Source organism: Oncorhynchus clarkii, chromosome 4, assembly GCF_045791955.1.
Source record: "Oncorhynchus clarkii lewisi isolate Uvic-CL-2024 chromosome 4, UVic_Ocla_1.0, whole genome shotgun sequence".
Taxonomy (NCBI): Eukaryota; Metazoa; Chordata; class Actinopteri; order Salmoniformes; family Salmonidae; genus Oncorhynchus; species Oncorhynchus clarkii.
In genome coordinates, this window is record NC_092150.1 from 6363671 (window position 1) to 6389139 (window position 25469).

A 25469-nucleotide genomic window follows, 5' to 3' on the forward strand; every position below is an offset into this window, starting at 1 on the left:
ATGTGCAGCTCTCTGAGTCCCAAGCAGGTAATTGGCCCAGGCCTGACCGACATGCAGCAGTACAACCAATGGCTGACCAGCCGCCACGAAGCCAGCCTTCTGCCATTGAAGGAAGACCTGGCCCTGTGGCTCACCAACATGCTGGGTAAGGATTGTGGGTTTGATTCCCGCTGGGGCCATCCATAAGAAGATGTATGCACTCACTGTAAGTTGCTTTGGATAAAAGCATCTGCTAACTGAATGTATTATTATTATTGACCTCGATGGAGAGCCCTTGATGTGGCCGGTGGTCTAACCAGGGTCTCTAACCAGGGTCTCTAGATAGGGTCTCTAGACAGGGTCTCTAGACAGGACAGGGTCTCTAGACAGGGTCTCTAGGCAGGACAGGGTCTCTAGACAGGACAGGGTCTCTAGACAGGGTCTCTAGACAGGACAGGGTCTCTAGACAGGGTCTCTAGACAGGGTCTCTAGACAGGACAGGGTCTCTAACCAGGGTCTCTAGACAGGACAGGTTCTCTAGACAGGGTCTCTAGACAGGGTCTCTAACCAGGGTCTCTAACCAGGGTCTCTAGACAGGACAGGGTCTCTAGACTGGACAGGGTCTCTAGACAGGACAGGGTCTCTAGACAGGACAGGGTCTCTAGATAGGACAGGGTCTCTAGGCAGGACAGGGTCTCTAGACAGGGTCTCTAGACAGGACAGGGTCTCTAACCAGGGTCTCTAGACAGGACAGGTTCTCTAGACAGGGTCTCTAGACAGGGTCTCTAACCAGGGTCTCTAACCAGGGTCTCTAGACAGGACAGGGCCTCTAGACAGGACAGGGTCTCTAGACAGGACAGGGCCTCTAGACAGGACAGGGTCTCTAGATAGGACAGGGTCTCTAGACAGGACAGGGTTTCTAATAATCATCTGTGTTAAGTAAACATGTCAGATAGATGAAAGTGAACAAAGGTCAGACCAGTTAGTTAGCCTGCAGGCTGTTTCAGTCAGACCAGTTAGTTAGTCTGCAGGCTGTTTCAGGCAGACCAGTTAGTTAGTCTGCAGGCTGTTTCAGTCAGACCAGTTAGTTAGTCTGCAGGCTGTTTCAGTCAGACCAGTTAGTTAGCCTGCAGGCTGTTTCAGTCAGACCAGTTAAACTGCAGGCTGTTTCAGTCAGACCAGTTAGCTAGTCTGCAGGCTGTTTCAGTCAGACCAGTTAGTTAGCCTGCAGGCTGTTTCAGTCAGACCAGTTAGTTAGTCTGCAGGCTGTTTCAGGCAGACCAGTTAGTTAGCCTGCAGGCTGTTTCAGTCAGACCAGTTAGTTAGTCTGCAGGCTGTTTCAGTCAGACCAGTTAGTTAGCCTGCAGGCTGTTTCAGTCAGACCAGTTAAACTGCAGGCTGTTTCAGTCAGACCAGTTAGTTAAACTGCAGGCTGTTTCAGTCAGACCAGTTAAACTGCAGGCTGTTTCAGTCAGATCAGTTAGTTAGCCTGCAGGCTGTTTCAGTCAGACCAGTTAGTTAGTCTGCAGGCTGTTTCAGGCAGACCAGTTAGTTAGCCTGCAGGCTGTTTCAGTCATGGGGCTGTAACTGTGACTCAGCATAGTTCAGGAAGCAGTGATGTTGCTGTCTGATTTGCGATGCCGTCTATATATCCTATTCATGCTGGTTCAAAACAGAAAATTATCTGTGTTACACCATAATGTATACTAAGTTTCACCTTAAGGCCTATCTTAAAAATGGTTTAAACTCATTCCGGACACTGGATGATGACACTACATAGCAGATTGTGACTTTCTGGAAATGGCAGTTAAAGACGAGTACACTGAATTTAGACTCCCAAACGTCAGTTAAGAACAAATTCTTATTTTCAATGACGGCCTAGGAACAGTGGGTTAACTGCCTGTTCCTTGTCAGCTCAGGGGGTTTGAACTTGCAACCTTCCGGTTACTAGTCCAACGCTCTAACCACTAGGCTACCCTGACACCTCTACACTCTAACCACTAGGCTACCCTGAGCAGACCCAGAGCAGACAAGGTATAAATCTGTCCTTCTGCCCCTGAACAAGACAGTTAACCCACTAGACCGTCATTGAAAATAAGAATTTGTTCTTTACTGACTTGCCTAGTTAAACAAAGGTTAAATAAATACAATTAAAATAAGAGAGTCTGCTAAATGACTCACTACTGTAAGTGGCTCTGGATAAGAGAGTCTGCTAAATGACTCACTACTGTAAGTGGCTCTGGATAAGAGAGTCTGCTAAATGACTCACATACCTTAAGGGAACATTTCGGCATTTTGTGTATGATCAGTGAGAAAGTCCATATTGCAAATGTACGGTCCCTTACTAGACGTCCGAAATCGTTTGTAAAATTCGCGGTCGGCGTCGGGCCGTGCGGTAGGGCCAGACCTACCGGGAAGTCATCAAATGAACTTTGTCGGACATTCGGTTTCCGTTTTATAAAATAAACAAGTTTTTGAGCGTTTTTCCGCTATCCCGGAATTTCCCACAAGAGGGCATACGGAATCATATGGCAATTTGGCAAAACATCACGAATCACGACGGGGCCTTATCTCGAAAACGGAAAATATTTCGAAGCCGAAACTTGGTGAGCGTAGGTTTGGCATAATGGGCAGTTGGCCCCGAACAAGATGGCGTCTAGGCCTCGACGGTTTTTGAGTTATGGCCGTTTTTCTGGGATTAAAGGTCCTAAATGGAAATAGAGAAATTATTTTTCCACTTCAGGTCAAAGTCAAGGAGCCTCCGGTGTCAATAAAAAAAGAACCAGCCATTTATCTATCGTCATTTAAGAGAAACGGAACAATGACAACTTGGCGATGGTCACAAATAGGCGTTTTTTTTTTTCAACGGTTACAGATCCAGTTGCAGGGTGTTCATACGAATCTTTTTAAAGTGTGCTGCGGAGCTCTGCGAGATTTCTGTGATTTTCTATGATTTTCTGAAATAACACACACATACTAAACCCTCCGTAAATAACTCAGTTGTTAACGTAAGGACTTAAAACTCAGGATTCTGTAACAGCATACCCCAATGAGGATATGTGGTGATTTATAGCTTCCTGTGCCAACCGGAAGTGCCATAATTGGTGTCTCAGGGGCTGTTTCAAAGGGTTAAAAAAGTCTGATCTGTCCAAAACTTCATATATGTGATTAGGCAACCCCCATGAACTGTAAATCAGTCATTTTTCCCCAAAAAATTCAAAGGAAAAAAAAATCACACTAAAACACAACTTGAATGGAGGGACGTATTGGGGTGCGTAGAGACAGACAGTGGCTGCAATAGTTAGCTTTGTTCGAGCTAAAAAAGAACCGTCAGACCTAGAGTTCCGAAACTTTAGAAACCTGTTCTAGACCTCCGGTCGATGGTGCGTGGTGAGTTACGTGGCTCTAGACGGTTCTCGGACCGAGAAACAGCCTCGTACATTTGCAATACCTTCAATTCATTTTGACCATTACGAAAATGACCACGTTTAGAAAAGTCTCAGAGACGCAAGGCTAGGTGCATTGAAACCGGCTCGGCCCATAGAGACAGACCCCAACGTTTCTGTCCGATAGCTCGTTCAAGGACCCCGTAGCAAGGCATGGAAAAAAGTGGATTTTCAGCACCAATTAGGGTTTTTCTCGGACACCAAATGGCCTATCGAGCCGAAACTCGGGATTCGGGGTCGCCTCACATAGGACTTCACATAATGTCCGAACTGGACCCGCAGCTAGAACGTAACTATGTGTTTTACCTTTTTATTATGTTTTAAACTAAAGGCGCTGTGAATTATGGGACTGCTCTGACATATGTGATAGTTGGCTTCTAAATGAGTAGTAAAAAGTGGGTTTGGTGTCATAATGACATCTAATTGACTGATGGACACTGACTTGCTAGTTGACTTTTGTGCATTTGCAATTTGTTTAAACGGAGAGGGACCATCACCAAAATGGCATTCTGAAATCAACATAAAAAATGGCATCACCATAGTCTCCAGACTGTGCTGAGTTCAACGAGCTATCCCGCTTGACCGTAGCTCGCTCGGTCTAAGCGCAACGACCATTAGAAAAGTAGGCCCAAAATGAAGCCTGCCCCACAATGTCATTTGCTTTTGAGTGACAGTGAGAGAACCGTTAGGGTGAGAAGAAAAATTCCACCACATGAATGTTCCTAAGGTCCTCCCGATCTGTACAAGCCTAACCTTGACCGTGTGGCATTAACCCTTAAGAGTAAAACAGTGTTTTTTGATCTCACAGATTACAGTGTCATCTCTCCCCATAGGAATACATTGCCTGCACCCCTAATTTCAACCTGAAGTCTATATGGGTTATGAATGCCGTATGAACCTGTCTTCGGTACCAGTCCATCAGGCCACTATGAGGTCTACCTGTGTTGATTCTGAGCTTCCTGGACCAACCGGAAGTGGTTAAAATGCCCCTAAAAGTGTTTACCCATACCCTGCCTGCAGTTTGACAGACATAGTGCATTCAACCCTGTGTAAATCAGTCAGTTCTTAATGTAAGGACTTAAAACTCAGGATTCTGTAACAGCATACCCCAATGGGGATATGTGTTGATTTATAGCTTCCTGTGCCAACCGGAAGTGCCATAACTGGTGTCTCAGGGGCTGTTTCAAGGGGTTAAAAAAGTCTGATCTTTCCAAAACTTCATATGTGTGATTAGGCAACCCCCATGAACTGTAAATCAGTCATTTTTCCCAAAAAAAATCAAAGGAAAAAAAAATCACACTAAAACACACCTTGGATGGAGGGACGTATTGGGGTGCGTAGAGACAGACAGTGGCTGCAATAGTTAGCTTTGTTGGAGCTAAAAAAGAACCGTCAGACCTAGAGTTCCGAAACTTTAGAAACCTGTTCTAGACCTCCGGTTGATGGTGCGTGGTGAGTTACGTGGCTCTAGACGGTTCTCGGACCGAGAAACAGCCTCGTACATTTGCAATACCTTCAATTCATTTTGACCATTACGAAAATGACAACGTTTAGAAAAGTCTCAGAGACGCAAGGCTAGGTGCATTGAAACCGGCTCGGCCCATAGAGACGGACCCCGACGTGCCTGTCCGATAGCTCGTTCAAGGACCCCGTAGCAAGGCATGGAAAAAAGTGGATTTTCAGCACCAATTAGGGTTTTTCTCGGACACCAAATGACCTATCGAGCCGAAACTCGGGATTCGGGGTCGCCTCACATAGGCCTTCACATAATGTCCGAACTGGACCCGCAGCTAGAACGTAACTATGTGTTTTACCTTTTTATTATGTTTTAAACCGAAGGCGCTGTGAATTATGGGACTGCTCTGACATATGTGATAGTTGGCTACTAAATGAGTAGGAAAAAGTGGGTTTGGTGTCAATTGATATCCATTTGGTGTCATAATGACATCTAATTGACTGATGGACACTGACTTGCTAGTTGACTTTTGTACATTTGCAATATGTTTAAACGGAGAGGGACCATCACCAAAATGGCATTCTGAAATCAACACAAAAAATGGGATCACCATAGTCTCCAGACTGTGCCGAGTTCAAGGAGACGCCCCGCTTGACCGTAGCTCGTTCTGAGTGCAGCAAACTTGAAAAAAAGAAGGCCCAAAATGAAGCCTGCACCACAATGTCATTTGATTTTGGGTGGCAGTGAGAGAACCGTTAGGGTGAGAAGCACAATTCCACCACATGAATGTTCCTAAGGTCCTCCCGATCTGAACAAGCCTAACCTTGACCGTGTGGCATTAACCCTTCACAGTAAAACAGGGTTTTTTGATCTCACAGATTACAGTGACATCTCTCCCCATAGGAATACATAGCCTGCACCACAAAATTCAACCTGAAGCCTATATGGGTTATGAATGCCGTATGAACCTGTCTTCGGTACCAGTCCATCAGGCCACTATGAGATCTACCTGTGTCGAATCTAAGCTTCCTGGAGCAACCGGAAGTGGTTAAAATGCCCCTAAAAGTGTTTACCCATACACTGCCTGCAGTTTGATAGACATAGTGCATTCAACCCTGTGTAGATCAGTCAATTCTTAACGTAAAGACTTAAAACTCGGGATTCTGTAAGTGGCTATGTAAATCAAGACATGTGTTTACTTATAGCTTCCTGTGCCAACCGGAAGTGCCTTTAATTGGGTCACACTCTCTGTTTCGAAGGGTTAAAAAAGTCACATCTCTCCAAAACTTCATATGTGTGACTAGGTAACCCTTCTGAACTGTAAATCAGTCATTAATCCCAACAGATGTCAAAGAAAAGCTCCCTCACACACACACAGGAAGGATGGAGTGATAAAGTGCGGTGCTTAAAGACACAGAGAGCAGGAAATGGCATTACCATAATCCCTAGGCCGTACCGAGTTCAGCGAGATATCCCGCTTGACCGTAGCTCGCTCGGTCTAGGCGCAGCGAGCATTAGAATAGTAGGCCCAAAATGAAGCCTGCACCACAATGTCATTTGCTTTTGGGTGACAGTGAGAGAACCGTTAGAGTGAGAAGAAAAATTGCACCACATGAATGTTCCTAAGGTCCTCCCGATCTGAACAAGCCTAACCTTGACCGTGTGGCATTAACCCTTAACAGTAAAACAGTGTTTTTTGATCTCACAGATTACAGTGTCATCTCTCCCCATAGGAATACATTGCCTGCACCCCTAATTTCAACCTGAGGCCTATGTGGGTTATGAATGCCGTATGAACCTGTCTTCGGTACCAGTCCATCAGGCCACTATGAGGTCTACCTGTGTTGATTCTAAGCTTCCTGGACCAACCGGAAGTGGTTAAAATGCCCCTAAAAGTGTTTACCCATACACTGCATGCAGTTTGATAGACATAGTGCATTCAACCCTGTGTAGATCAGTCAATTCTTAACGTAAGGATTCTGTAACAGCATACCCCAATGAGGATATGTGTTGATTTATAACTTCCTGTGCCAACCGGAAGTGCCATAATTGGTGTCTCAGGGGCTGTTTCGAAGGGTTAAAAAAGTCTGATCTTTCCAAAACTTCATATGTGTGATTAGGCAACCCCCATGAACTGTAAATCAGTCATTTTTCCCAAAAAAATTCAAAGGAAAAAAAAATCACACTAAAACACAACTTGGAAGGAGGGACGTATTGGGGTGCGTAGAGACAGACAGTGGCTCCAATAGTTAGCTTTGTTGGAGCTAAAAAAGAACCGTCGGACCTAGAGTTCCGAAACTTTAGAAACCTGTTCTAGACCTCCCGTAGATGGTGCGTGGTGAGTTACGTGGCTCTAGAAGGTTCTCGGACCGAGAAACAGCCTCGTACATTTGAAATAACTTCAATTCATTTTTGCATCACGAAAATGACGACATTTAGAAATGTCCCAGAGTCGCAAGACTAGGTGCATTGCAAACGTCTCGGCCCATATAGACAGACCCCAACGTTTCTGTCCAATAGCTCATTCAAGGACCCCGTAGCAAGTCATGGAAAATAGTGGATTTTCAGCACCAATTAGGGTTTTTCTCGGACACCAAATGACCTATCGAGCCGAAACTTGGGATTCGGGGTCGCCTCAGCTAGGCCAACACATAACATAAGAAATGGACCCGCAGCTAGAACGTAACTACGTGTTTTATGGTTTTTTTATGGTTTGAACCGAAGGGGTTGTGAATTTTGGGCCAGCTCTGAAGTATGTAATAGTTGGCTACTAAACGAGTTGGAAAAAGTGGGTTTGGTGTCAGTTTGTATCAGTTTGGTGGTCAGAATGATATCTAATTGACTGATGGACTCTTGTCCACTTGACTCTTGTACATTTGCAATATGATCCTATAGTGAAAAAACATCACCAAAAGCGACATTCTGAAATCAACCCAAACGAGCGATTGAGATGGCCCAGAATCACTGCAAAGCCATCCCGAGTTCATCGGGCCAGTCAATTTCACATTCCTGCAAGATTTTTATAGCATGACAAATTCGTGATGGTACCTGCCCTTTAAAACATATTGCAAATGCACAGTGACTTTGAAAAAGTAAGGAAACATAAACAAAAAAAATCAAACTTTTTTTTTTTTGGGTGACCAGTTGCACGTGCATTTGCAATATGATTCTATAGTGAAAAAACATATTGCAAATGCACAGTGACTTTGAAAAAGTAAGGAAACATAAACAAAAAAAATCTAAAAAATGTTTGGGGGGGATGACCAGTTGCATGTGCATTTGCAATATGATTCTATAGTGAAAAAACATATTGCAAATGCACAGTGACTTTGAAAAAGTAAGGAAACATAAACAAAAAAAATCCAAATTTTTTTGGGGGGGTGACCAGTTGTACGTGCATTTGCAATATGATTCTATAGTGAAAAAACATATTGCAAATGCACAGTGACTTTGAAAAAGTAAGGAAACATAAACAAAAAAAATCAAAAAATTTTTTTGGGGGGGTGACCAGTTGCATGTGCATTTGCAATATGATTCTATAGTGAAAAAACATATTGCAAATGCACAGTGACTTTGAAAAAGTAAGGAAACATAAACAAAAAAAATCTAACTTTTTTTTTTTGGGGTGACCAGTTGCACGTGCATTTGCAATATGATTCTATAGTGAAAAAACATATTGCAAATGCACAGTGACTTTGAAAAAGTAAGGAAACATGAACAAAAAAAATCTAAATTTTTTGGGGGGGGATGACCAGTTGCATGTGCATTTGCAATATGATTCTATAGTGAAAAAACATATTGCAAATGCACAGTGACTTTGAAAAAGTAAGGAAACATAAACAAAAAAAAACTATTTTTTTGGGGGGGGGATGACCAGTTGCATGTGCATTTGCAATATGATTCTATAGTGAAAAAACATATTGCAAATGCACAGTGACTTTGAAAAAGTAAGGAAAAATAAACAAAAAAAATCTATTTTTTGGGGGGGGGGATGACCAGTTGCATGTGCATTTGCAATATGATTCTATAGTGAAAAAACATATTGCAAATGCACAGTGACTTTGAAAAAGTAAGGAAACATAAACAAAAAAAATCCAAAATTTTTATTTTTGGGTGACCAGTTGCACGTGCATTTGCAATATGATTCTATAGTGAAAAAACATATTGCAAATGCACAGTGACTTTGAAAAAGTAAGGAAACATAAACAAAAAAAATCAAACTTTTTTTTTTTTGGGTGACCAGTTGCACGTGCATTTGCAATATGATTCTATAGTGAAAAAACATATTGCAAATGCACAGTGACTTTGAAAAAGTAAGGAAACATAAACAAAAAAAATCTAAATTTTTTGGGGGGGGATGACCAGTTGCATGTGCATTTGCAATATGATTCTATAGTGAAAAAACATATTGCAAATGCACAGTGACTTTGAAAAAGTAAGGAAACATAAAAAAAATCTTAATTTTTTTGGGGGGGATGACCAGTTGCATGTGCATTTGCAATATGATTCTATAGTGAAAAAACATATTGCAAATGCACAGTGACTTTGAAAAAGTAAGGAAAAATAAACAAAAAAAATCTAAAATTGTTTTTGGGGGATGACCAGTTGCACGTGCATTTGCAATATGATTCTATAGTGAAAAAACATATTGCAAATGCACAGTGACTTTGAAAAAGTAAGGAAACATAAACAAAAAAAATCTAAATTTTTTTGGGGGGGATGACCAGTTGCATGTGCATTTGCAATATGATTCTATAGTGAAAAAACATATTGCAAATGCACAGTGACTTTGAAAAAGTAAGGAAACATAAAAAAAATCTAAAAATTTTTTTGGGGGATGACCAGTTGCATGTGCATTTGCAATATGATTCTATAGTGAAAAAACATATTGCAAATGCACAGTGACTTTGAAAAAGTAAGGAAACATAAACAAAAAAAATCTAAAATTTTTTTGGGGGGATGACCAGTTGCATGTGCATTTGCAATATGATTCTATAGTGAAAAAACATATTGCAAATGCACAGTGACTTTGAAAAAGTAAGGAAACATAAACAAAAAAAATCAAAATTTTTTTGGGGGGGATGACCAGTTGCATGTGCATTTGCAATATGATTCTATAGTGAAAAAACATATTGCAAATGCACAGTGACTTTGAAAAAGTAAGGAAAAATAAACAAAAAAAATCTAAATTTTTTTTTGGGGGATGACCAGTTGCACGTGCATTTGCAATATGATTCTATAGTGAAAAAACATATTGCAAATGCACAGTGACTTTGAAAAAGTAAGGAAACATAAACAAAAAAAATCCAAAATTTTTATTTTTGGGTGACCAGTTGCACGTGCATTTGCAATATGATTCTATAGTGAAAAAACATATTGCAAATGCACAGTGACTTTGAAAAAGTAAGGAAAAATAAACAAAAAAAATCTAAATTTTTTTTGGGGGGATGACCAGTTGCACGTGCATTTGCAATATGATTCTATAGTGAAAAAACATATTGCAAATGCACAGTGACTTTGAAAAAGTAAGGAAACATAAACAAAAAAAATCTAAATTTTTTTTGGGGGGATGACCAGTTGCATGTGCATTTGCAATATGATTCTATAGTGAAAAAACATATTGCAAATGCACAGTGACTTTGAAAAAGTAAGGAAACATAAAAAAAATCTAATTTTTTTTGGGGGGGATGACCAGTTGCATGTGCATTTGCAATATGATTCTATAGTGAAAAAACATATTGCAAATGCACAGTGACTTTGAAAAAGTAAGGAAAAATAAACAAAAAAAATCTAAAATTTTTTTTGGGGGATGACCAGTTGCACGTGCATTTGCAATATGATTCTATAGTGAAAAAACATATTGCAAATGCACAGTGACTTTGAAAAAGTAAGGAAACATAAACAAAAAAAATCTAAACATTTTTTTTTTGGGTGAGCAGTTGCACGTGCATTTGCAATATGATTCTATAGTGAAAAAACATCACCAAAAGCGACATTCTGAAATCAACCCAAACGAGCGATTGAGATGACCCAGAATCACTGCAAAGCCATCCCGAGTTCATCGGGCCAGTCAATTTCACATTCCTGCAGGATTTTTATAGCATGACAAATTCGTGATGGTACCTGCCCATTAAAACATATTGCAAATGCACAGTGACTTTGAAAAAGTAAGGAAACATAGAATCAAATTATTTTTTTTTGGGTTACCAGTTGCACATTTCAGATCACCAGTTGCACATTTCAGATCACCAGTTGCACATTTCAGATCACCAGTTGCACGGAGGAAAATCGTTACTTTTGACTTTGACTTTTGACTTCCTATGAAATCATATTCCAAATGGAGAAAACATATGCCTTATGCACTAGTAAAAAAAAAAAAAAAATGATAATAAAGTATGACTAAAGTATGTTGATAAAGTTCTTATACATGTGTAATTGACATAAAAATTGAAAGAATTTTGAAAAACGGTCCAGAAAGCACTTTTTTAAGGATGTGTGAAGTTTTTTACCAAATTTTGACATTTTTGACTTTTGACTTTTGACTTCCTATGAAATCATATTGCAAATGGACAAAACATATGCCTTATGCGCATGTAATTAAAAAAAAAAAAATTTGATATCAAAATTGGACAAAAGTATATTCATACAGTTCTTACACATGTGTAATTGACAAAAAAAGCGAAAGAAATTCGAAAAAAGGCCCAGAAAGCACTTTTTTAAGGGGTAAAAAGTTTTTGAAAAAAATATCATTTTTTCAAAATTTTTCTTTTGGATGTTGACTTGGGTTGCATTTCCAATATGAAAAACCCAGGTGGAGCGCACTCGCCCCCTGTTGGATTTTTGAGGTGTTACAATTGGCAATTGCCATATGGCATTTGCCAAATACTTTGCACGAATCAACGCCGCTTTGGGTGGTATTGGACATCGTGTACATGGTTTGTCCAATGCCAATATCTTGACATTCATTTATGTACAAATCAGGGGGGTATTCCCTTACTACTGTAAGTGGCTCTGGATAAGAGAGTCTGCAAAATGACTCACTACTGTAAGTGGCTCTGGATAAGAGAGTCTGCTAAATGACTCACTACTGTTAGTGGCTCTGGATCAGAGAATCTGCTAAATGACTCACTACTGTTAGTGGCTCTGGATAAGAGAGTCTGCTAAATGACTCACTACTGTTAGTGGCTCTGGATAAGAGAGTCTGCTAAATGACTCACTCCTGTAAGTGACTCTGGATAAGAGAGTCTGCTAAATGACTCACTACTGTTGTGGATCAGAGAGTCTGCTAAATGACTCACTACTGTAGTGGATCAGAGAGTCTGCTAATTGACTCACTACTGTTAGTGACTCTGGATAAGAGAGTCTGCTAAATGACTCACTCCTGTAAGTGACTCTGGATAAGAGAGTCTACTAAATGACTCACTACTGTAAGTGACTCTGGATAAGAGAGTCTGCAAAATGACTCACTACTGTAAGTGGCTCTGGATAAGAGAGTCTGCTAAATGACTCACTACTGTTAGTGGCTCTGGATCAGAGAATCTGCTAAATGACTCACTACTGTTAGTGGCTCTGGATAAGAGAGTCTGCTAAATGACTCACTACTGTTAGTGGCTCTGGATAAGAGAGTCTGCTAAATGACTCACTCCTGTAAGTGACTCTGGATAAGAGAGTCTGCTAAATGACTCACTACTGTTGTGGATCAGAGAGTCTGCTAAATGACTCACTACTGTAGTGGATCAGAGAGTCTGCTAAATGACTCACTACTGTTAGTGACTCTGGATAAGAGAGTCTGCTAAATGACTCACTCCTGTAAGTGACTCTGGATAAGAGAGTCTACTAAATGACTCACTACTGTAAGTGACTCTGGATAAGAGAGTCTGCTAAATGACTCACTACTGTTGTGGATCAGAGAGTCTGCTAAATGACTCACTACTGTAGTGGATCAGAGAGTCTGCTAAATGACTCACTACTGTTAGTGACTCTGGATAAGAGAGTCTGCTAAATTACTCACTACTCTAAGTGGCTCTGGATCATAGAATCTGCTAAATGACTCACTACTGTTAGTGGCTCTGGATAAGAGAGTCTGCTAAATGACTCACTACTGTAAGTGGCTCTGGATAAGAGAGTCTGCTAAATGACTCACTACTGTTGTGGATCAGAGAGTCTGCTAAATGACTCACTACTGTTGTGGATCAGAGAGTCTGCTAAATGACTCACTACTGTAGTGGATCATAGAGTCTGCTAAATGACTCACTACTGTAGTGGATCAGAGAGTCTGCTAAATGACTCACTACTGTTAGTGACTCTGGATAAGAGAGTCTGCTAAATTACTCACTACTCTAAGTGGCTCTGGATCATAGAATCTGCTCAATGACTCACTACTGTTAGTGGCTCTGGATAAGAGAGTCTGCTAAATGACTCACTACTGTTAGTGGCTCTGGATAAGAGAGTCTGCTAAATGACTCACTACTGTAAGTGGCTCTGGATAAGAGAGTCTGCTAAATGACTCACTACTGTTAGTGACTCTGGATAAGAGAGTCTGCTAAATTATTCACTACTCTAAGTGGCTCTGGATCATAGAATCTGCTAAATGACTCACTACTGTAAGTGGCTCTGGATAAGAGAGTCTGCAAAATGACTCACTACTGTAAGTGGCTCTGGATAAGAGAGTCTGCTAAATGACTCACTACTGTTAGTGGCTCTGGATCAGAGAATCTGCTAAATGACTCACTACTGTTAGTGGCTCTGGATAAGAGAGTCTGCTAAATGACTCACTACTGTTAGTGGCTCTGGATAAGAGAGTCTGCTAAATGACTCACTCCTGTAAGTGACTCTGGATAAGAGAGTCTGCTAAATGACTCACTACTGTTGTGGATCAGAGAGTCTGCTAAATGACTCACTACTGTAGTGGATCAGAGAGTCTGCTAAATGACTCACTACTGTTAGTGACTCTGGATAAGAGAGTCTGCTAAATGACTCACTCCTGTAAGTGACTCTGGATAAGAGAGTCTACTAAATGACTCACTACTGTAAGTGACTCTGGATAAGAGAGTCTGCTAAATGACTCACTACTGTTGTGGATCAGAGAGTCTGCTAAATGACTCACTACTGTAGTGGATCAGAGAGTCTGCTAAATGACTCACTACTGTAGTGGATCAGAGAGTCTGCTAAATGACTCACTACTGTTAGTGACTCTGGATAAGAGAGTCTGCTAAATTACTCACTACTCTAAGTGGCTCTGGATCATAGAATCTGCTAAATGACTCACTACTGTTAGTGGCTCTGGATAAGAGAGTCTGCTAAATGACTCACTACTGTTAGTGGCTCTGGATAAGAGAGTCTGCTAAATGACTCACTACTGTAAGTGGCTCTGGATAAGAGAGTCTGCTAAATGACTCACTACTGTTAGTGACTCTGGATAAGAGAGTCTGCTAAATTATTCACTACTCTAAGTGGCTCTGGATCATAGAATCTGCTAAATGACTCACTACTGTAAGTGGCTCTGGATAAGAGAGTCTGCAAAATGACTCACTACTGTAAGTGGCTCTGGATAAGAGAGTCTGCTAAATGACTCACTACTGTTAGTGGCTCTGGATCAGAGAATCTGCTAAATGACTCACTACTGTTAGTGGCTCTGGATAAGAGAGTCTGCTAAATGACTCACTACTGTTAGTGGCTCTGGATAAGAGAGTCTGCTAAATGACTCACTCCTGTAAGTGACTCTGGATAAGAGAGTCTGCTAAATGACTCACTACTGTTGTGGATCAGAGAGTCTGCTAAATGACTCACTACTGTAGTGGATCAGAGAGTCTGCTAAATGACTCACTACTGTTAGTGACTCTGGATAAGAGAGTCTGCTAAATGACTCACTCCTGTAAGTGACTCTGGATAAGAGAGTCTACTAAATGACTCACTACTGTAAGTGACTCTGGATAAGAGAGTCTGCTAAATGACTCACTACTGTTGTGGATCAGAGAGTCTGCTAAATGACTCACTACTGTAGTGGATCAGAGAGTCTGCTAAATGACTCACTACTGTAGTGGATCAGAGAGTCTGCTAAATGACTCACTACTGTTAGTGACTCTGGATAAGAGAGTCTGCTAAATTACTCACTACTCTAAGTGGCTCTGGATCATAGAATCTGCTAAATGACTCACTACTGTTAGTGGCTCTGGATAAGAGAGTCTGCTAAATGACTCACTACTGTAAGTGGCTCTGGATAAGAGAGTCTGCTAAATGACTCACTACTGTTGTGGATCAGAGAGTCTGCTAAATGACTCACTACTGTTGTGGATCAGAGAGTCTGCTAAATGACTCACTACTGTAGTGGATCATAGAGTCTGCTAAATGACTCACTACTGTAGTGGATCAGAGAGTCTGCTAAATGACTCACTACTGTTAGTGACTCTGGATAAGAGAGTCTGCTAAATTACTCACTACTCTAAGTGGCTCTGGATCATAGAATCTGCTCAATGACTCACTACTGTTAGTGGCTCTGGATAAGAGAGTCTGCTAAATGACTCACTACTGTTAGTGGCTCTGGATAAGAGAGTCTGCTAAATGACTCACTACTGTAAGTGGCTCTGGATAAGAGAGTCTGCTAAATGACTCACTACTGTTGTGGATCAGAGAGTCTGCTAAATGACTCACTACTGTTGTGGATCAGAGAGTCTGCTAAATGACTCACTACTGTAGTGGATCAGAGAGTCTGCTAAATGACTCACTACTGTAGTGGATCAGAGAGTCTGCTAAATGACTCACTACTGTTAGTGACTCTGGATAAGAGAGTCTGCTAAATTACTCACTACTCTAAGTGGCTCTGGATCATAGAATCTGCTAAATGACTCACTACTGTTAGTGGCTCTGGATAAGAGAGTCTGCTAAATGACTCACTACTGTAAGTGGCTCTGGATAAGAGAGTCTGCAAAATGACTCACATACCTTAAGGGAACATTTCGGCATTTCGTGTATGATCAGTGAGAAAGTCCATATTGCAAATGTACGGTCCCTTACTAGACGTCCGAAATCGTTTGTAAAATTCGCGGTCGGCGTCGGGCCGTGCGGTAGGGCCAGACCTACCGGGAAGTCATCAAATGAACTTTGTCGGACATTCGGTTTCCGTTTTATAAAATAAACAAGTTTTTGAGCGTTTTTCCGCTATCCCGGAATTTCCCACAAGAGGGCATACGGAATCATATGGCAATTTGGCAAAACATCACGAATCACGACGGGGCCTTATCTCGAAAACGGAAAATATTTCGAAGCCGAAACTCGGTGAGCGTAGGTTTGGCATAATGGGCAGTTGGCCCCGAACAAGATGGCGTCTAGGCCTCGACGGTTTTTGAGTTATGGCCGTTTTTCTGGGATTAAAGGTCCTAAATGGAAATAGAGAAATTATTTTTCCACTTCAGGTCAAAGTCAAGGAGCCTCCGGTGTCAATAAAAAAAGAACCAGCCATTTATCTATCGTCATTTAAGAGAAACGGAACAATGACAACTTGGCAATGGTCACAAATAGGCGTTTTTTTTTTTCAACGGTTACAGATCCAGTTGCAGGGTGTTCATACAAATCTTTTTAAAGTGTGCTGCGGAGCTCTGCGAGATTTCTGTGATTTTCTATGATTTTCTGAAATAACACACACATACTAAACCCTCCGTAAATAACTCAGTTGTTAACGTAAAGACTTAAAACTCAGGATTCTGTAACAGCATACCCCAATGAGGATATGTGGTGATTTATAGCTTCCTGTGCCAACCGGAAGTGCCATAATTGGTGTCTCAGGGGCTGTTTCAAAGGGTTAAAAAAGTCTGATCTGTCCAAAACTTCATATATGTGATTAGGCAACCCCCATGAACTGTAAATCAGTCATTTTTCCCCAAAAAATTCAAAGGAAAAAAAAATCACACTAAAACACAACTTGAATGGAGGGACGTATTGGGGTGCGTAGAGACAGACAGTGGCTGCAATAGTTAGCTTTGTTCGAGCTAAAAAAGAACCGTCAGACCTAGAGTTCCGAAACTTTAGAAACCTGTTCTAGACCTCCGGTCGATGGTGCGTGGTGAGTTACGTGGCTCTAGACGGTTCTCGGACCGAGAAACAGCCTCGTACATTTGCAATACCTTCAATTCATTTTGACCATTACGAAAATGACCACGTTTAGAAAAGTCTCAGAGACGCAAGGCTAGGTGCATTGAAACCGGCTCGGCCCATAGAGACAGACCCCAACGTTTCTGTCCGATAGCTCGTTCAAGGACCCCGTAGCAAGGCATGGAAAAAAGTGGATTTTCAGCACCAATTAGGGTTTTTCTCGGACACCAAATGGCCTATCGAGCCGAAACTCGGGATTCGGGTCGCCTCACATAGGACTTCACATAATGTCCGAACTGGACCCGCAGCTAGAACGTAACTATGTGTTTTACCTTTTTATTATGTTTTAAACTAAAGGCGCTGTGAATTATGGGACTGCTCTGACATATGTGATAGTTGGCTTCTAAATGAGTAGTAAAAAGTGGGTTTGGTGTCATAATGACATCTAATTGACTGATGGACACTGACTTGCTAGTTGACTTTTGTGCATTTGCAATATGTTTAAACGGAGAGGGACCATCACCAAAATGGCATTCTGAAATCAACATAAAAAATGGCATCACCATAGTCTCCAGACTGTGCTGAGTTCAACGAGCTATCCCGCTTGACCGTAGCTCGCTCGGTCTAAGCGCAACGACCATTAGAAAAGTAGGCCCAAAATGAAGCCTGCCCCACAATGTCATTTGCTTTTGAGTGACAGTGAGAGAACCGTTAGGGTGAGAAGAAAAATTCCACCACATGAATGTTCCTAAGGTCCTCCCGATCTGTACAAGCCTAACCTTGACCGTGTGGCATTAACCCTTAAGAGTAAAACAGTGTTTTTTGATCTCACAGATTACAGTGTCATCTCTCCCCATAGGAATACATTGCCTGCACCCCTAATTTCAACCTGAAGTCTATATGGGTTATGAATGCCGTATGAACCTGTCTTCGGTACCAGTCCATCAGGCCACTATGAGGTCTACCTGTGTTGATTCTGAGCTTCCTGGACCAACCGGAAGTGGTTAAAATGCCCCTAAAAGTGTTTACCCATACCCTGCCTGCAGTTTGACAGACATAGTGCATTCAACCCTGTGTAAATCAGTCAGTTCTTAATGTAAGGACTTAAAACTCAGGATTCTGTAACAGCATACCCCAATGGGGATATGTGTTGATTTATAGCTTCCTGTGCCAACCGGAAGTGCCATAACTGGTGTCTCAGGGGCTGTTTCAAGGGGTTAAAAAAGTCTGATCTTTCCAAAACTTCATATGTGTGATTAGGCAACCCCCATGAACTGTAAATCAGTCATTTTTCCCAAAAAAAATCAAAGGAAAAAAAAATCACACTAAAACACACCTTGGATGGAGGGACGTATTGGGGTGCGTAGAGACAGACAGTGGCTGCAATAGTTAGCTTTGTTGGAGCTAAAAAAGAACCGTCAGACCTAGAGTTCCGAAACTTTAGAAACCTGTTCTAGACCTCCGGTTGATGGTGCGTGGTGAGTTACGTGGCTCTAGACGGTTCTCGGACCGAGAAACAGCCTCGTACATTTGCAATACCTTCAATTCATTTTGACCATTACGAAAATGACGACGTTTAGAAAAGTCTCAGAGACGCAAGGCTAGGTGCATTGAAACCGGCTCGGCCCATAGAGACGGACCCCGACGTGCCTGTCCGATAGCTCGTTCAAGGACCCCGTAGCAAGGCATGGAAAAAAGTGGATTTTCAGCACCAATTAGGGTTTTTCTCGGACACCAAATGACCTATCGAGCCGAAACTCGGGATTCGGGGTCGCCTCACATAGGCCTTCACATAATGTCCGAACTGGACCCGCAGCTAGAACGTAACTATGTGTTTTACCTTTTTATTATGTTTTAAACCGAAGGCGCTGTGAATTATGGGACTGCTCTGACATATGTGATAGTTGGCTACTAAATGAGTAGGAAAAAGTGGGTTTGGTGTCAATTGATATCCATTTGGTGTCATAATGACATCTAATTGACTGATGGACACTGACTTGCTAGTTGACTTTTGTACATTTGCAATATGTTTAAACGGAGAGGGACCATCACCAAAATGGCATTCTGAAATCAACACAAAAAATGGGATCACCATAGTCTCCAGACTGTGCCGAGTTCAAGGAGACGCCCCGCTTGACCGTAGCTCGTTCTGAGTGCAGCAAACTTGAAAAAAAGAAGGCCCAAAATGAAGCCTGCACCACAATGTCATTTGATTTTGGGTGGCAGTGAGAGAACCGTTAGGGTGAGAAGCACAATTCCACCACATGAATGTTCCTAAGGTCCTCCCGATCTGAACAAGCCTAACCTTGACCGTGTGGCATTAACCCTTCACAGTAAAACAGGGTTTTTTGATCTCACAGATTACAGTGACATCTCTCCCCATAGGAATACATAGCCTGCACCACAAAATTCAACCTGAAGCCTATATGGGTTATGAATGCCGTATGAACCTGTCTTCGGTACCAGTCCATCAGGCCACTATGAGATCTACCTGTGTCGAATCTAAGCTTCCTGGAGCAACCGGAAGTGGTTAAAATGCCCCTAAAAGTGTTTACCCATACACTGCCTGCAGTTTGATAGACATAGTGCATTCAACCCTGTGTAGATCAGTCAATTCTTAACGTAAAGACTTAAAACTCGGGATTCTGTAAGTGGCTATGTAAATCAAGACATGTGTTTACTTATAGCTTCCTGTGCCAACCGGAAGTGCCTTTAATTGGGTCACACTCTCTGTTTCGAAGGGTTAAAAAAGTCACATCTCTCCAAAACTTCATATGTGTGACTAGGTAACCCTTCTGAACTGTAAATCAGTCATTAATCCCAACAGATGTCAAAGAAAAGCTCCCTCACACACACACAGGAAGGATGGAGTGATAAAGTGCGGTGCTTAAAGACACAGAGAGCAGGAAATGGCATTACCATAATCCCTAGGCCGTACCGAGTTCAGCGAGATATCCCGCTTGACCGTAGCTCGCTCGGTCTAGGCGCAGCGAGCATTAGAATAGTAGGCCCAAAATGAAGCCTGCACCACAATGTCATTTGCTTTTGGGTGACAGTGAGAGAACCGTTAGAGTGAGAAGAAAAATTGCACCACATGAATGTTCCTAAGGTCCTCCCGATCTGAACAAGCCTAACCTTGACCGTGTGGCATTAACCCTTAACAGTAAAACAGTGTTTTTTGATCTCACAGATTACAGTGTCATCTCTCCCCATAGGAATACATTGCCTGCACCCCTAATTTCAACCTGAGGCCTATGTGGGTTATGAATGCCGTATGAACCTGTCTTCGGTACCAGTCCATCAGGCCACTATGAGGTCTACCTGTGTTGATTCTAAGCTTCCTGGACCAACCGGAAGTGGTTAAAATGCCCCTAAAAGTGTTTACCCATACACTGCATGCAGTTTGATAGACATAGTGCATTCAACCCTGTGTAGATCAGTCAATTCTTAACGTAAGGATTCTGTAACAGCATACCCCAATGAGGATATGTGTTGATTTATAACTTCCTGTGCCAACCGGAAGTGCCATAATTGGTGTCTCAGGGGCTGTTTCGAAGGGTTAAAAAAGTCTGATCTTTCCAAAACTTCATATGTGTGATTAGGCAACCCCCATGAACTGTAAATCAGTCATTTTTCCCAAAAAAATTCAAAGGAAAAAAAAATCACACTAAAACACAACTTGGAAGGAGGGACGTATTGGGGTGCGTAGAGACAGACAGTGGCTCCAATAGTTAGCTTTGTTGGAGCTAAAAAAGAACCGTCGGACCTAGAGTTCCGAAACTTTAGAAACCTGTTCTAGACCTCCCGTAGATGGTGCGTGGTGAGTTACGTGGCTCTAGAAGGTTCTCGGACCGAGAAACAGCCTCGTACATTTGAAATAACTTCAATTCATTTTTGCATCACGAAAATGACGACATTTAGAAATGTCCCAGAGTCGCAAGACTAGGTGCATTGCAAACGTCTCGGCCCATATAGACAGACCCCAACGTTTCTGTCCAATAGCTCATTCAAGGACCCCGTAGCAAGTCATGGAAAATAGTGGATTTTCAGCACCAATTAGGGTTTTTCTCGGACACCAAATGACCTATCGAGCCGAAACTTGGGATTCGGGGTCGCCTCAGCTAGGCCAACACATAACATAAGAAATGGACCCGCAGCTAGAACGTAACTACGTGTTTTATGGTTTTTTTATGGTTTGAACCGAAGGGGTTGTGAATTTTGGGCCAGCTCTGAAGTATGTAATAGTTGGCTACTAAACGAGTTGGAAAAAGTGGGTTTGGTGTCAGTTTGTATCAGTTTGGTGGTCAGAATGATATCTAATTGACTGATGGACTCTTGTCCACTTGACTCTTGTACATTTGCAATATGATCCTATAGTGAAAAAACATCACCAAAAGCGACATTCTGAAATCAACCCAAACGAGCGATTGAGATGGCCCAGAATCACTGCAAAGCCATCCCGAGTTCATCGGGCCAGTCAATTTCACATTCCTGCAAGATTTTTATAGCATGACAAATTCGTGATGGTACCTGCCCTTTAAAACATATTGCAAATGCACAGTGACTTTGAAAAAGTAAGGAAACATAAACAAAAAAAATCAAACTTTTTTTTTTGGGGTGACCAGTTGCACGTGCATTTGCAATATGATTCTATAGTGAAAAAACATATTGCAAATGCACAGTGACTTTGAAAAAGTAAGGAAACATAAACAAAAAAAATCTAAAAAATGTTTGGGGGGGATGACCAGTTGCATGTGCATTTGCAATATGATTCTATAGTGAAAAAACATATTGCAAATGCACAGTGACTTTGAAAAAGTAAGGAAACATAAACAAAAAAAATCCAATTTTTTTTGGGGGGGTGACCAGTTGTACGTGCATTTGCAATATGATTCTATAGTGAAAAAACATATTGCAAATGCACAGTGACTTTGAAAAAGTAAGGAAACATAAACAAAAAAAATCAAAAAATTTTTTTGGGGGGGTGACCAGTTGCATGTGCATTTGCAATATGATTCTATAGTGAAAAAACATATTGCAAATGCACAGTGACTTTGAAAAAGTAAGGAAACATAAACAAAAAAAATCTAACTTTTTTTTTTTGGGGTGACCAGTTGCACGTGCATTTGCAATATGATTCTATAGTGAAAAAACATATTGCAAATGCACAGTGACTTTGAAAAAGTAAGGAAACATGAACAAAAAAAATCTAAATTTTTTTGGGGGGGATGACCAGTTGCATGTGCATTTGCAATATGATTCTATAGTGAAAAAACATATTGCAAATGCACAGTGACTTTGAAAAAGTAAGGAAACATAAACAAAAAAAAACTATTTTTTTGGGGGGGGGATGACCAGTTGCATGTGCATTTGCAATATGATTCTATAGTGAAAAAACATATTGCAAATGCACAGTGACTTTGAAAAAGTAAGGAAACATAAACAAAAAAAATCCAAAATTTTTATTTTTGGGTGACCAGTTGCACGTGCATTTGCAATATGATTCTATAGTGAAAAAACATATTGCAAATGCACAGTGACTTTGAAAAAGTAAGGAAACATAAACAAAAAAAATCTAAATTTTTTGGGGGGGGATGACCAGTTGCATGTGCATTTGCAATATGATTCTATAGTGAAAAAACATATTGCAAATGCACAGTGACTTTGAAAAAGTAAGGAAACATAAACAAAAAAAATCAAACTTTTTTTTTTTTGGGTGACCAGTTGCACGTGCATTTGCATTATGATTCTATAGTGAAAAAACATATTGCAAATGCACAGTGACTTTGAAAAAGTAAGGAAACAAACAAAAAAAATCTAAATTTTTTGGGGGGGGATGACCAGTTGCATGTGCATTTGCAATATGATTCTATAGTGAAAAAACATATTGCAAATGCACAGTGACTTTGAAAAAGTAAGGAAACATAAAAAAAATCTTAATTTTTTTGGGGGGGATGACCAGTTGCATGTGCATTTGCAATATGATTCTATAGTGAAAAAACATATTGCAAATGCACAGTGACTTTGAAAAAGTAAGGAAAAATAAACAAAAAAAATCTAAAATTTTTTTGGGGGATGACCAGTTGCACGTGCATTTGCAATATGATTCTATAGTGAAAAAACATATTGCAAATGCACAGTGACTTTGAAAAAGTAAGGAAACATAAACAAAAAAAATCTAAATTTTTTTTGGGGGGATGACCAGTTGCATGTGCATTTGCAATATGATTCTATAGTGAAAAAACATATTGCAAATGCACAGTGACTTTGAAAAAGTAAGGAAACATAAAAAAAATCTAAAATTTTTTTTGGGGGATGACCAGTTGCATGTGCATTTGCAATATGATTCTATAGTGAAAAAACATATTGCAAATGCACAGTGACTTTGAAAAAGTAAGGAAACATAAACAAAAAAAATCTAAAATTTTTTTGGGGGGATGACCAGTTGCATGTGCATTTGCAATATGATTCTATAGTGAAAAAACATATTGCAAATGCACAGTGACTTTGAAAAAGTAAGGAAACATAAACAAAAAAAATCAAAAATTTTTTTGGGGGGATGACCAGTTGCATGTGCATTTGCAATATGATTCTATAGTGAAAAAACATATTGCAAATGCACAGTGACTTTGAAAAAGTAAGGAAAAATAAACAAAAAAAATCTAAATTTTTTTTGGGGGGATGACCAGTTGCATGTGCATTTGCAATATGATTCTATAGTGAAAAAACATATTGCAAATGCACAGTGACTTTGAAAAAGTAAGGAAACATAAACAAAAAAAATCCAAAATTTTTATTTTTGGGTGACCAGTTGCACGTGCATTTGCAATATGATTCTATAGTGAAAAAACATATTGCAAATGCACAGTGACTTTGAAAAAGTAAGGAAACATAAACAAAAAAAATCTAAATTTTTTTTGGGGGGATGACCAGTTGCATGTGCATTTGCAATATGATTCTATAGTGAAAAAACATATTGCAAATGCACAGTGACTTTGAAAAAGTAAGGAAACATAAACAAAAAAAATCTAAAATTTTTTTGGGGGGATGACCAGTTGCATGTGCATTTGCAATATGATTCTATAGTGAAAAAACATATTGCAAATGCACAGTGACTTTGAAAAAGTAAGGAAACATAAACAAAAAAAATCTAATTTTTTTTGGGGGGGATGACCAGTTGCATGTGCATTTGCAATATGATTCTATAGTGAAAAAACATATTGCAAATGCACAGTGACTTTGAAAAAGTAAGGAAAAATAAACAAAAAAAATCTAAAAATTTTTTTGGGGGATGACCAGTTGCACGTGCATTTGCAATATGATTCTATAGTGAAAAAACATATTGCAAATGCACAGTGACTTTGAAAAAGTAAGGAAACATAAACAAAAAAAATCTAAACATTTTTTTTTTGGGTGAGCAGTTGCACGTGCATTTGCAATATGATTCTATAGTGAAAAAACATCACCAAAAGCGACATTCTGAAATCAACCCAAACGAGCGATTGAGATGACCCAGAATCACTGCAAAGCCATCCCGAGTTCATCGGGCCAGTCAATTTCACATTCCTGCAGGATTTTTATAGCATGACAAATTCGTGATGGTACCTGCCCATTAAAACATATTGCAAATGCACAGTGACTTTGAAAAAGTAAGGAAACATAGAATCAAATTATTATTTTTTGGGTTACCAGTTGCACATTTCAGATCACCAGTTGCACATTTCAGATCACCAGTTGCACATTTCAGATCACCAGTTGCACGGAGGAAAATCGTTACTTTTGACTTTGACTTTTGACTTCCTATGAAATCATATTCCAAATGGAGAAAACATATGCCTTATGCACTAGTAAAAAAAAAAAAAAATGATAATAAAGTATGACTAAAGTATGTTGATAAAGTTCTTATACATGTGTAATTGACATAAAAATTGAAAGAATTTTGAAAAACGGTCCAGAAAGCACTTTTTTAAGGATGTGTGAAGTTTTTTACCAAATTTTGACATTTTTGACTTTTGACTTTTGACTTCCTATGAAATCATATTGCAAATGGACAAAACATATGCCTTATGCGCATGTAATTAAAAAAAAAAATATTTGATATCAAAATTGGACAAAAGTATATTCATACAGTTCTTACACATGTGTAATTGACAAAAAAAGCGAAAGAAATTCGAAAAAAGGCCCAGAAAGCACTTTTTTAAGGGGTAAAAAGTTTTTGAAAAAAATATCATTTTTTCAAAATTTTTCTTTTGGATGTTGACTTGGGTTGCATTTCCAATATGAAAAACCCAGGTGGAGCGCACTCGCCCCCTGTTGGATTTTTGAGGTGTTACAATTGGCAATTGCCATATGGCATTTGCCATATACTTTGCACGAATCAACGCCGCTTTGGGTGGTATTGGACATCGTGTACATGGTTTGTCCAATGCCAATATTTTGACATTCATTTTTGTACAAATCAGGGGGGTATTCCCTTACGTGACTCTGGATAAGAGAGTCTG

At 40.2% G+C, this 25469-nt stretch overlaps 1 protein-coding gene across 1 annotated transcript in view; it reads left to right on the plus strand.

Moving 5' to 3' along the window:
- LOC139407475 (growth arrest-specific protein 2-like) overlaps nucleotides 1-25469 on the plus strand; it is a 67535-nt gene continuing 42066 nt past the window's right edge. The window contains exon 1 of the mRNA XM_071151271.1: nucleotides 1-145. Coding sequence (XP_071007372.1) covers nucleotides 1-145 — 145 coding nt within the window. The remainder of the gene's footprint in view (nucleotides 146-25469) is intronic.